At 39.7% G+C, this 14142-nt stretch overlaps 1 protein-coding gene across 12 annotated transcripts in view; it reads right to left on the reverse strand.

Annotated features, from left to right (window-relative positions):
* The window catches only part of HERC1 (HECT and RLD domain containing E3 ubiquitin protein ligase family member 1), a 183827-nt gene that overhangs the window by 7425 nt on the left and 162260 nt on the right, over nucleotides 1-14142 (reverse strand). For all 12 annotated transcript variants that reach the window (XM_049104117.1, XM_049104126.1, XM_049104128.1 and 9 more), the window contains exons 64-74: nucleotides 13781-13919; nucleotides 12530-12711; nucleotides 11473-11628; nucleotides 10569-10691; nucleotides 9519-9621; nucleotides 7168-7337; nucleotides 5660-5798; nucleotides 3606-3775; nucleotides 1995-2164; nucleotides 1539-1704; nucleotides 656-732 (exon numbers count right to left, since the gene is read on the reverse strand). In XM_049104117.1, coding sequence (XP_048960074.1) covers nucleotides 656-732; nucleotides 1539-1704; nucleotides 1995-2164; nucleotides 3606-3775; nucleotides 5660-5798; nucleotides 7168-7337; nucleotides 9519-9621; nucleotides 10569-10691; nucleotides 11473-11628; nucleotides 12530-12711; nucleotides 13781-13919 — 1595 coding nt within the window. The remainder of the gene's footprint in view (nucleotides 1-655; nucleotides 733-1538; nucleotides 1705-1994; nucleotides 2165-3605; nucleotides 3776-5659; nucleotides 5799-7167; nucleotides 7338-9518; nucleotides 9622-10568; nucleotides 10692-11472; nucleotides 11629-12529; nucleotides 12712-13780; nucleotides 13920-14142) is intronic.

Raw genomic sequence — 14142 nt, forward strand, 5'->3', positions numbered from 1 at the left:
TTCAATTAAGTAAAATTTAATGCAGTTCTTCATACATTTAATGCAGTTCTAACCACATTTCGAGTGTCCAACAGCATGTGGACATGTGGCTACTCTTCTAAACAGCACAGGGACCATATTTTGAATTATTTTTAGAAGAACCATAAAAGAGAAACTGAATGGTCAATTAGTCCCTGGGCTACTTGCTTCAGGGTGCCCTATCTCCTAAAATCATTTCATTTATTATTTACAAGTCCTTGAAGCAGGATCAAAAATTCAAGGTTTGACAAATACAAGTATAATATGTAATTACTAATACTAAGTGCTGTAACTTGGCAGCATATCAGATCTTCCTGATGAATTCTGATACGGAAAATTCTTTAAGGGGAGGCCATGCGGGCCTTCAGAAACACAAAGTAAGTCAGGTTTCATTATCAAGTCTGGGTTTTCTCTACCCTTCAATATGTTTGTTGAGTTGGTCTCATAATAAAGTCAGGATGGAAATGTCTCAGTTTCCTTACCTGTGAAAAGAGTAAATAATAGCTCCCGTTCCTTTGGGTTCTAATGAGGATTCAATGGGATAATTTATGTAAAGTGCTTGGCACTCAATAAGCACTCAGTAAATGAGCTATCATTATTACTGTAGATAGTCAAAAACACTTGAGGACTGCCTTACCTATCCCTATTGTAGCCTACTTCTGCAGTAGCATTGGGGGAGGGTATGAGAAGGTCAACAATACCAGTTTCAAGTTCCTGTAAAAGAAAAGAACAGTTTTTTGAAAAAATGACAATCAAATGCATCAAGAGAACAAATTAAAGATCATACTGAAAAGAGAATATTCTGAGGAATTTATGATGTTTTGTGACAACCAGCTATCTATAATTTTTGTGGCCTTAATTTAAAATGAAATTAGAAACATCCCCCATGTAGAAAATATCCTGTAGTATGCAGAACTAAGATAAGAAAGTCAATCCAGAGCAGAAATTGGGGTATCTGTGAGCAGGGTACAGTGGTATTCAAAGAGACCCAACAAATGATAACCAAAAGTTAATTTAGTTACGAGACTTATTAGAAAAATCCTGCTACTGGGCAAAGCTGAAAGGGTTAGAGTTGATCTGCAAGCAAAGCTGCTACTTTAGATCTCAAAATAAGAACTGGTCCAAACTCTTAGTATTTGTTTTTCTAATTCAACTAGAACCTGGCAGTTCTTTATTCTAAAAGCACCAAAATTAATCAGAGCATATGGAGGTCCTAGATTTGTCCATTACATAAATGTAAATACATGTCATTGTTTCCTCTGCCAATATTAGAGTGTGATAGAGAGTCACTGGTAGAGAGTCAGGCACTGATATTTATTCAGTAAGGTATCTTCACACATCATGTCACAAACCCTTGCTATAATTCACTTTACATCATTAACAGCATGATTTTTATGTAAGGCTCCCAAATGCATCCTTGGTCCATTTATAAAAATGTGTCAGATGGAGCAGTTACTGGAAATGGTAAAACAGCCACCGCCTGAATAGATGACTCAGCAGGGGACACTGCATGAATATACCTGGCACATTTCTGTGATGGTGTCATCAAACACGCCCCCAGCGTCATCAGCCCCTTCTCCAACCAGCTTAACTTTCCATGCTCGTGAGGGCAGGCGGAGGTCTGATGCATTCAGTTTAACTACTTGTCTCGCTATTTGGACAAAGATAGGCTTACACTTCCGTCCTCTTCAAAAGAAAGAGAAAACAGAATGAAATTGTTTCATTACTAACTTCCCCAAACCACCACGAAGGTCACTTGAAGATCTTTCCATCAGTGAGCAAACAAGTCAGCTTAACAGCCAAACAATGTGTGAGGCCCACTGTAATCACACCGGGTACTAAGGTAAACACTTTTACTCTCCTGGTTTACCACCGAGGAAGCTAAAGCTCACAGAGATTAGTTAGTAGTCCCAATCATCTAAAAAATGCTAGCTAGTGAAACACACACACACACACACACACACACACATGCTAACCTGGTGGATATCCTCTTTACAGTGATTTGAGGTCCATAGTTTTTGCCTTGAACCATGGTTTTTCCTATGGAGCGCACCATTGGGAGGGTGTAGACTCTTGGTGCTAACAAAGGCCGAAGCTGCCCTTGCACGATGCCCCACGTGCCAGCATTATAATGAGATGTACTGCTCTGTAACAGAAAGGGAGCTTATCAGAGATGGTACAATCTAAGGCTTACAAGAAATAACACTTCTCACTTTTAGAACGTAATTCTTTTTTTTTTTTAAGATTTTTTATTTATTTATTCATGAGACACACACAGAGAGAGAGAGAGAGGCAGAGGCAGAGGGAGGAGCAGGCTCCATGCAAGGAGTCTGACGTGGGACTCAATCCCAGGACCCCAGGATCACGCCCTGGGCCAAAGGCAGGTGCTAAACCGCTGAGCCACCCAGGGAACCCAGGAACTCAATTCTTTTTGATTTAAAAACATAAACTCAGGGACACCTGGGTGGCTCAGTGGTTTGGTGCCTGCCTTCAGCCCAGGGCGTGGTCCTGGAGCCCTGGGATCGAGTCCCACATCGGGCTCCCTGCATGGAGCTTGCTTCTCCCTCTGCCTGTGTCTCTGCCTCTCTCCCTCTGTGTGTCTTTCATGAATAAATAAATAAAATATTTTTTAAAAAAGCATAAACCTAGATAGCAGTAACTATTAATAACTTCTTAAAAATATTTTCTTCTGATAAAATATATGATTATTTTTTAAAAACATGGAAAATATAGGAAAGGACACGTATACGTGCACACACTGAATCCTCCATAACTACCTCTATGATCACTCTCATCTGTCTCCCTCCGGTTTCCTTCCAAGTGTGCAAACATTTCTCACATTGTTAAGAACACACTATGATTTTCTGCTGCTTTCCTTGCTTAACTTTTTATCATAAGCATTTCTCCTGCTAATTACACACAGTTTTCTAACATTCTGTTCAGTGCTGCACAGTATTCTGCTGCCTGGCTGACTACCTATTTCTACCAATGATCGGTCAACTCTCTCATATGCCCCATGACAGGTTACCCAAGGATTTCTGACTAACAGTTTTTACAAACTGATGCACATTTTGGCAGGCATACTGACACGTTACACAAACAAACACAGCCAGCTTGCTTTCTTCCTAAAGTACTAGACTGTTCTGTAAAGACAGCCAAATCAGCCCAATTTCCTTTCTCTTGCCCACAGGACCCTGAACGCTCACTTGTGAGGAGATCAGGAAGTCTTCCCAGGGTCTCAGACTCATTTACAGAACCACTGTGACAGTGGTAATAACACACCTGTGTGTGCTCAAGTTTTAAAATCATATATTAGACCTTATAGAAATATATGCTTAGCCATTCATATACATGCATAGCCATCCTTGAGCTCTGGATAAACCAAAACATAAAGGAGGACCACTCTGTGTCCAGCAGTACAGTTACCAGTATCTGGACTATCCCTAAACCAGCAATAAAATGGAAACAGAACTGTTGCCTTTTCTACATCTCTTGGGAGCCGAGAGTAAAAAGTATTAGCCATGGAAGAATGTTCCTGGGACCTGGTGAGCATGTCATGGGCAGTGCTTCCCAAGCCAACATCTTACCTGGTTGTTAGGGCTGAGGTTTAGTAGCCTCCAGGACGAGTACATGAGGTCAGAGAAGTGGTAAAGCAGCCGGAGCCTGGCCCTCGCGGTGTGAATGCTCACCTCCCTTAGGGCCCCATACTGCGGAGGCACTGCATCAGGCAGGCCCAGCTGCAAAGGTACAGACACACCTGCCCAGAGAGCAAATGGACACTTATGACGGAAAATGCACGGCTTTCATTTTCAGTACTTAGAAAATTTTCAAACACACAGAAAAGTTGAGTATACAATGAACACCCACTCCTACCACCTAAATTCTAGAATTAATATTGGCCTATATTTGCTTCATCGCATATTTATCAATTCCTCTTTTTGTTAATTTATCTTAATGTTTTGATGCACATGTATTGGTTTTTAAGACACCTTTTTTATTTATCATTACAGAAACTTTTTCTCTCCTTTAATCTAGTTTCCCATTTAACTATGGGACTTAAACAGTTCCTTCACAAAAGAACAAAAAAAGCCCAAATTCCTCCTTTCATATTTGATAGCTATCTTCACAAAACATAAGATGTAAGCCAGGACTAGGTAGGCAATTCTGGAAAATGGAAATGGGCAACTCAGCAGTGCCCTCTCACCCTCACTAGGGGTATGACCGAAAGAAAGCTATGCATGCACGGTTCATAAAAGCTTTGTATGCAAGAGAAAGAGCTCTGTGGAAGCAAAGACCAGAAGCAAAGACTGTATTCATGGTTGCCCTCTTATTAAAAACTTAGAGTAAACCTACAACACTCTATTTATTTGAGTTTCACGTAAATAAAGATTTGCACAGCTCAATTCCCAGTTTATTCTTATTCCCAATTTATTTCATTAATACTATAATAAAAGCTAACATTCATCTTCTACATGCTGGGCATTATTCTAAGAACTCCACACAAATTATTTCATTTAGTCCTATAACTCTTTACAACAGGGGCTATTATCATCCTCATTTTACAGACAAGGAGACGGAGTCTTAAGATCACTCAGCTTTTAAGTGGAGGAGCTAAGGTTGGACCCAGGCAATGTGGCTCCAGAGTGTGGACCTTTAACCATCACACTGCAGAGTCTCTCTCTTGAAGTGGGAGTGAGATCTCTCTGTAAGATGAAGATAACCTGAATACCTGAAATTGTGGACTCTGCTAATCAGAAACCATCTCTTATTTGTTTGGAACCTACTTGGCAGTCCTAATTTGTTCTCTTAGGGTATCTAAAAGAAAAAAAAATCTTTATAGCAAGTCTTCCCCAAGGACTCAGAAGTACAGGTCAGCAAAAAAGAGAAGAGAATGCTGAGTTCCCAGGCGCAAGTTGCTTCAAGGAAACTCTAGTCCCTGACACACCACAGAATAGTATAAAGAAAGGGCTTAAGGGCCTGGGAGAGAAATAGCCCAAATGTAAAGAAACACATAAGAATGATAAATGCCCCACACCTGTGAGGAACAGAAGATGGATCAAATCCGGAGAGTACTCAATAGAATGTGAAGTACATTTTGTTTTCTTCGTATCTTTTTGTAGCTCTACAAGGATTGTATAATAAACAAAAAGGTAAAAACTGCCTATTAGTCCTGTTACATGATGGGAGTAAAATGGCGATTTTTTTTTTTTTTTTTTTTTTGCTGTGCCAATGCACAGACAATATTACATTTCAAATGGTTAACTGAGTGAGGTAAAGAATATGACAAATGGTCTCAGACCCTTTAATCTTTATTCCTAATAGCAGGCCTTAGAAAGCTATGGTTCATCATTTCTTTTATATATGAAAAAATACTTAGTTGCTGCTCTAAAATTATACATTTTTGCTCGCTTAAGTGACAATTTTTCTTCTTTTGGGGGTGCATAGAGGAAATGCTGTGTGATGAAGTCCACAGGAGAATCATCTGCTATGAAAGTACGTATAGTGCTGGGAGCATAAAGAGTGCTTTGGTCCTTGTGGTTTCAGCACGATGCCTGAAAGCAGTCCATAGCCGGCAAGCAGACAGAGTAGCTGGGGACCACTGAAAGAGAAGCTGTAGGAGCATGGATATTTCATCCCTTACCCGGTGCTCTTGGTGGAACAGGTGGTGCTGTCCAGGCAGCACTGTGACAGCGGCCAGCTGAGATCTGCCGAATATTTTTCCCTTGCAAAACTGTTACCAGAGTTGGTTCTCGAACGTGGTTGGTGTGGCCTAAGCCAAGCTGGGAATAAATTACAAAACACAGAGTCAATTAGAAAGAGGAAAAGAGGAAGACAAGATGATGAAATCTGCCTTAGATGGTAGCAGATAAAATAAACATCTATACCAAGCAACAGCATCAAAATAATGAAATTCTGATTTTCTGTATCAGAATAGTCCTCACAGCTCAGACTGTCTCCTAACAACTTAGCTACAACAAGGCCATTCCAAATCTAGCAGGTGGGTCTTAATGACTGAACATATCTGTGGATTTCACTTCTATAGAGGAAATAAATTCTTGGGAAGTTAAAAAAATAACAAAATGATCTATGGAGCTTTTATTTAAATTATTTATTTAATTTCCTTTTAACATGGACTATCTGGTTAACAATAAACAATTATAAAAACATAAACAGAAGTAGATCCTCATTTCCATATCTCTATTCTTAGTGTGTGAGTGGGACACCCAGTGTTTTCAGCGGCTAAGCACCTCAACATTATTAAGGAGGATCATGTCAACCCCCTGCCAGTGACCTCCGTAAGGTGTCTTCAGCATCAACTCTCTTTTCATTCAAACAATGTGCAGTGATAATGATGAGCAGCCTCCTCATCTGTTAACATAGTGATGAGGTGACCAGAATCAAATGAAGCTACTGTGGATAACAATAGAGACCTTGATGTTGAGGGCCCCTGGCTCTGAGGGCAGACAGACCCAGAGAGGATTTATGGAGGAAGGGGATATGACTCTGCATGCAGGGCTGAAAGCCACTGTAGCAGCAGGCATTCCAGACATCTCCCATCCAAATCTTTCCCTCCTTCATATACAGGGTAGGCTGAAAACACATCAGTTTCTTGAATCTTCTCTCAACCTCTCAAAGGCTCATTTACTTTATACTCTGTAGAATGGGGATGACAAGACTTCCTGCACAAACACAAATATACTATGTATACCACACTAGGTATAGTACTATGTCCTATTACAAAATATAAAAGTACTGTTATTTCATTCTTCCATTTTCTAGATCAAATGATGCTCCCAGGACCTAATCTCACATATTACCACAGTAAAAATGATGAGGATGATAGTAGCAAAAACCTATAAAGTACTGCTTATTATGTGCCAGGCCCTTAATGCGTGCAGACACACATATACTCAGTTAATCCCTTTAATCGCTTTGCTATACCATCAGATTTTTTTAAAACCATGGTATAAATATTTATTTGACCACATTCAAGAGAGAGACATGCCCATTGGCTCACAATCTGTCCCGTGGCAAAGGGATGTGTGTGAGGCACTGTAGATCTCAAATGTTTCCTAGCTTATCCCTTTCCCAAATGAGGAACATTGTCGAATTCTAGAATATGAGAGGACAAGCAAGATAAATATTTACCTGCCCTTCTGAATTGCTCCCCCAGGCATATACATCTCCAGTTGATGCCAAGGCAAGTGTGTGCTCAGCTCCAACTGCCACATCTTCGATGACCACGCCAGCCAGGACAGGGATCTGCTGTGGTCGATTGTGATTGCGAGCACGCCCCTCTGGCAAGCCTATCAAGCGATCTAGAAAAATAGTAAGAGGAAATTTATGAATGGGATACAACAGTCCTTTTATGTTTTCTAATGAGTCATTTAACTTTTCTGGTGGAATAGCAATGATAAATTTAACTTATTATGGCAAAAGCTGCCATGCTGGTTAAGTTATACTGGATTCTGAGTAAATGAAGTTTGAAACAATTCCTTTGCAAAATGTCACAGACTCCTTATTCATAAAATAAATAAGTCTAAAATTAGTAGCTTATTTCTTTTAAAAAATATTTTATTTATTTATTCATGAAACACAGAGAGAGAGGCAGAGACACAAGTAGAGGGAGAAGCAGGCTCCTCACAGGAAGCCCAATGTGGGACTTGATCCCAGGACCCTGGGATCACTCCTTGAGCTGAAGGCAGACACCCAACCACTGAGCCACCCAGGCATCTCTAGCAGCTTATTTCAACCCAAGAGGTACTTCCAGTATCTTCCTATTTGAGAGGACTAGCACATAGTTAAGAAAGGCCTGGGGCAGTCCGGGTGGCTCAGCGGTTTAGCGCCGCCTTCAGTCCAGGGCCTGATTCTGGGGCCCCAGGATCGAGTCCCACGTCAGGCTCCCTGCATGGAGCCTGCTTCTCCCTCTGCCTGTCTTTGCCCCCCTCTCTCTCTCTGTCTCTCATGAATAAATAAATAAAATCTTAAAAAAAAAAAAAAGGCCCGACAGTTCTTGCATTCTAAGAAAAGACATCACTCAACTTGCCTTGTCCTCAAACTTCCAGCCAACCTCTCCCTTTACCTTAACTTCTAGAAAGTGCCAGCCCCTGTTGCCTCATGTCCTCTAGAACCATTTGGTATGGCCACCTTCTGCAGCCTACCTTTCACTCTCACTACTGCACTGAAGCTATACACTTAAAAGCCACAAGTAATTCCTAACTGCCTATGGCAGCAGCCTCTTCTCAGGCTCCACCCTCAGAGCCCCACATAACCTTCTGCTGACCTGGCCTCAGCAACTTCTATCCCACAGAGATTCTGTACTATCTTGGCTCAAACGCTACCTCTCTCTTCACTTCTTTCAAAGCCAACTCTCCTGAGTCCTCTTTCTGTGTTCAGCTGCCCTTTCTTCATATTCCTCAAGAGTTCTATGTACTTCTTCTTTTACTCTATACTTTCTCCTTGAGTGTCTTTTATTTTTTTTTAAGATTTTATTTATTTATTCATGAGAGACACAGAGAGAGGCACAGACATAGGCAGAGGGAGAAGAAGCAGGTTCCCTGCAGGGAGCCTGATTCAGGATTCGATCCCAGGACCCTGGGATCATGACCTGAGCCAAAGGCAGACGTTCAACCACTGAGCCACTTAGGTGTCCCTTCTTGGGTTTCTTAGAGCCTATTAACATGGTTTTAAATACCATCATTATGCAAATCTACATCTCTATAACCAATCTCTTTGGAGTTCTAGATCCAAACAAATCACCAATGACTTGTTAGACATCTCCATACATATACCTAGAGTATATGGCCCCAGTTCAATATGACCAAGACTAAGTTCCTTATCTAGTTCCCTGAAACCAGCTCCCTATCCTCAGTTAGGGACATCATTCCTCTAAGACTAGAAACTTCATTCATGACATTTCCTCCTCTTCCTCACATCTGCCTTACACACTTCTCAGTCACTACAACTTACCAAAAAGTTCTGCTTAAGATGATGAATATATTGCCAGAGAATCCCACTATGGATGCTTGGATTAAGAATCCAATCAAGATCTGAACGCTGAATGACTGAACCCTGAATGACTGAACCTCAGGTTCTCAGGTTCCTAAGACCTGAACCTGGAAGGGCTTCCTGGAAGGGCTTCCTGGAAGGGCTAGGAAATTAGAGAGGATCCAGAGGAACTCTGGTGGTCAAGAAGTATTTATGGTGGCACAGTGTAGGCAGCAGAAAGGAGGATGGGAAGGGACTTTTGGCAGGGACTTTTCTAGCAAGAGCAAAGGCTCTGGCATAAGAAGCCATCAATGGGGAAGAGAGTTTATTCTTATGACAAAGTTTAGGAAAAAGGAGCAGAAAAGTAGCTCGTGAATGAAGGTCATAGTGGCCATTCAACATCCAAAACAAAAAATTACACAATTTAGAGCACTTTCTATAAAACTGGAAGGCGAATGTTTCTATAATGTACATGCAAAATAAGCCATTTTAATGCCTGGAAAATGCCTTACCTTGACCAAAGGTATACACATGACCATCTTTAGTCAGTGCAACAGAAAACTGAGTTCCACAAGCAACTTTTTTAATTCCAATTCCACAAAGAACATCAACTTTCTGCAAAATATAAGTGTAAGGCACATACTTTAAAAGAAAATAAAAACACTTTTGAATTTGCCTATTAGCATGTATAAACTCAAGGACTAACTTCTTATAAAAATACTAATTGTCATCTACCTGTTTCCACCCAAATCCACATTCCTAAATGTTATTTTCTCATACTGCTCTACAAATTAGCTGAATTTGTGGGAGGGAGTATGGAGGCAGGGGCATTTGACTAAAATTCCAAGGACCCCACGTGAAGCAGAATCATTCCTCTGGGCACCAGAGACCAAAGAGAATCCTGTAGCTTTTTAAATAATGTTGGGAGACCATGTAAAACCATGGGCTGCTCCAGTTAGGCTTTTTATTACAAATTACATATGATAGGACATCTACAGTTGAATATACATTAAGTATTTGTAAATCATGCTGCTTGTTAAAAGTGTTAAGAAAACTCCTAAAAGAAACTGCACAGTTCTTCTACAGAGCCAAGAAACCTTCTGTAATGTGAATATTAGCTTCTAATGTATTTATTATTCCCTAGGTTTCCTTTTTATTATTTTTTAAAAGGAGGTGCATACCTGTATAAATCAGGGGTAATAATCAGCTAAAATGGTAGCTGCAAGCAGAAGGATACAAAAGATTCTTCAAGGTTCCCTTCCTAAGACACTCTGGATAATATATATCTATAATTATGTCTTCTCTACATGGGAGATAGTCCTACATTGCTCACCCTATGGAGACAGAGGCTTATCCTTGTACATTTTTACATTCAGTTTAGTGATTAATGGCTTATTTAAAATCAAGATCTAGAATGCTGGACATTTAACAGTAAGCAATAAAAGCTTCTAAACTTCATTATGAATTACTAAAATGTTAAAGGTAAATTATTTCCAACTATAAAGAGGCACTTGACATACACTAAAACTGCACTGAAATTCTGGAGTAAAGACAATACTGACCTGAGGGGAAGATTTTGCAGTGGAATTTCCTAAGCCTAGTTTTCCATAGTCCCCATCTCCAAAAGCCCACACCATGGAGCCATCTGCTGATACTGCCAAAGTGTGGTTTAAGCCACAAGCCACCTAAAGAAATAAAAGGGTATTCAGTAAGGCAAAATCATAGCACTAAACCATATATACCTGTTTCTGGGATTCTTTTTCTCCACTTCAGTGAAAAACTTGGCTACATATATATATATATATATTTTGGCTACATATATTTTTATTTAAATTCAGGGCCTTCTACATATGTTAACAAAATGTATCAATAAGAAAAAATTCCTAATGTCCACAAATGAAAAAATAGGTTTTTCTTCAAGGTGAAAGAAAGCCTTCAAATATCTGTGGCTAACTCAGAATCAGAGAGCATAAAAGAGGAAAGGTACATATGAGTCAAAAACACACCAGAGACAGTCTAAGGAAGCATACAAAAAAAGATAAAAATATCTCCTACTTAAGAGGTAATCTCAATGTGTACAGGACAAGGAAAGCAGTAGTCCCAATGGTGCTGCAATTCACCTATCTACTTCCAAACTACCAGAGGGCAGTCACAAAAATGTGTATGGTTTAAAGGTTTTATATCAAGTTGTATTATGGATTTTGGGTTTTAAAACATATACATCCTGAATTAATGCTGTCATTTGTTTGTCAAATATAGCTTAAAATGTGAATTTTCAAATCAGGGAAAAAAAATCATGAAAAATTATCAAGTCAGCCAAACTAAATGTACGTGATGTTAAGTAAAACTGATGACTCTAGTCTTCTTTAAAGGACAGTGTCTCAGTGCACACAGAAGAAATAACCAGATAGAACATATTATATGGAAATATGACCAGATAGAACATATTATTGACTTATTTCGTGCCTGTCCAATCTGATATCCCTCCAGTGCAGTCACTCTCTCTGGAAGTTTTTTGTTAGAGGTGTTTCCAAGACCCAGACGACCGTAGTCACCATTACCGAAAGTGAACAGTTTGCCATCTGAAGTTACCACTGCTGAGTGCTTGAAGCCACAAGACATCTACAGACAGAACCAAAGATAAAAAAAAACTTTAAGAGGGTAAACTAAGAAAGAACAAAATCATTTTGGTTATTAATATAGTAATAAACTTTCACTGACAACTAACTTAGGATCTTTAAAGACCAGTATGTCCTACCTGCCCAAGTGGGCCCTCCTGCTCCCCCCAGGCTGAATGATCTCAGCATCCTCAGGAAGACCAAGCTAAACAGCCTACACCTTGGAAGAATTGTTGCTATGCTTTATGCTATGTACAGATGACCTAGACCACATGTGATAGTAAGTGGGGAAATTATTTGTAAACTCTATGGTGCCATGCAATTTTACAGTATTAGATCACTAGTTGATTTTCTAGAGTATGTATATGAATTCAACATTTGTAACAATAATGATAAAAGGAAAACTCTACATTCAACTTATTACTGTACCAAAAATTATGGGGCAGGCACTAAACCCCACTGTGTTTCTTCCAAGCACCTGAAATATCCCAGCCTGGGCCAACCAGCTGTCTCAGGAGAAAGGAGTCCCATTCTAACACCAAAGCCCATTCAAACTTCTAATAAGCTCAAGAACGAACAACCAAAAATAGTGTAACTCTTGTAAGGACTTAAAATATATTTATACTGGGGATCCCTGAGTGGCTTAGCAGTTTGGCGCCTGCCTTTGGCCCAGGGTGTGATCCTGGGGTCCCAGGATCGAGTCCCGCATCGGGCTCCCTGCATGGAGCCTGCTTCTCCCTCTGCCTGTGTCTCTGCCTCTCTCTCTCTCTCTATCATGAATAATTTTTTTTAAAAAATCTTAAAATATATTTATACTATTATTTCCTGCTACCTAAATTTGAGAGCACTATTCAACAACTAGTATGTTCACATTCAAAGGCAAACTTATCCACATCCTGCCTGACCTGCACCACTTCTTCTCCTTGTAAGGCCTCGATCTGCCTGGGGCGCCGCTGCCTGTCACTGTTCCCATGGCCGAGTTTGCCATAATCACCATCTCCCCAGCTAAAGACCTCACCACTCTCAGTCAGGGCCATTGAGTGCCCATCAGAACCACAAGAAGTCACCAGCTGGGTCACCACAAATCCTGAAACAGAGCAGAAAGCCAGTAAGAATCACTGGACGTTAAAACTCTTTATTTGCAGCTACTACAGAATACTCTCAGCATGGAAAATCAACATAACTGTACTGCACAAATATAAACAATGTCTTTCATTTTAAATCAAATTTGAAGCCATAACCAAGTAAATTGGGAGCAATTTAAATTTAAATAAATGATTTAAATAAATGATGATGACAAAGAAGAAAAGGAAGGTGATGGGAATAGTTATAGTCATCAAGGCCTATGTTCTAGCCACTCCTAGAAATGCTTTACCTGGGTTACCTCCTTTTCTATTTTCACAAAGAACGTATGAGGCAGATATTATCATCACCACTTTTACAAATGGGTTAACTGAGTCACAAAAAGGTCTAGTCTGGCTTGTGCAAAGTCCTAGAGACAGGATGCAATAGTACTGGATACAAACCCCACCCTCCCATCTCCACTGCTGTGCTCTGGGAGGAAGAGACCTCAAGGAAGACAACTTAGCACTATTTCAGAATTGGTTCTGAACTCATTGTTACTTGTATGCTTTTACTTAAAAAATCCTCTTTGCTCTCTTTGTAGGCTCTGGAGTCCGTAAAAGTTGACTTAAGAAACAAGCCAGGAGCTCCTGCAGTGGTTTTTCCAGAAGTATTTTTTTTTTTCCCAAGTCAGAGAACTCTGACAGAGGTACCCTTTAAAGTCTTTAGAACATCTGCACATTTCCATATCAACTGATTTTTACTTTTTAGGAAACACATTAATAGTTATTAATTAATAACTATTAATAGTTGCCTAATTACAGTTTTGCAATTTTAAAGAATTTGTTTACAATCTTCAGTGAGTCTTAAAATAGTTTTTATATCATTGAATTCTAGCACTGCCATGATAAATAGCTTGCAAAATAACATAGCTTAAAAAATGAAAATTAGGCTGTACATCCTAAATGAGAATCTAAATCAGTGACCCTCTATGACTTTATCTAGCAAAGGTTTGAGATGAGTTCCAACATAAGCTAACATTCCTACAGTTAGGCCATAGTTTCTGACCACCTTTTAACTGAGCATAGTTTTACCTTGTAGGGCTGAAATAACTGTCAGCACATGAAGGTCATCTGAATTTCCTTGTCCCAATCTTCCATAACTTCCTTCCCCACAAGCCAACACTGTGCCATTGGCCTGGATGACGAAGGTACAATTCTGACCACATATGACCTAGTATAAAAACACACACATATATTATCCTTTATTATACAGCTTTAACACTTAAAATGATTCTATGTATACCTAGGATATCTTTATTAATTCTTTTATCCTTTCACTAAAGAGGACGGGTTGATATAACTATGGGGTTCCTATAAGCTCTGGATTATTAAAAAAACTGCTTGCTTGAGTCCAATGAGCCTTGTATGAGGTTCATTGGACTATTTAAAATCAT

This window comes from Canis lupus, chromosome 30 (assembly GCF_003254725.2).
Source record: "Canis lupus dingo isolate Sandy chromosome 30, ASM325472v2, whole genome shotgun sequence".
Lineage (NCBI taxonomy): Eukaryota > Metazoa > Chordata > Mammalia > Carnivora > Canidae > Canis > Canis lupus.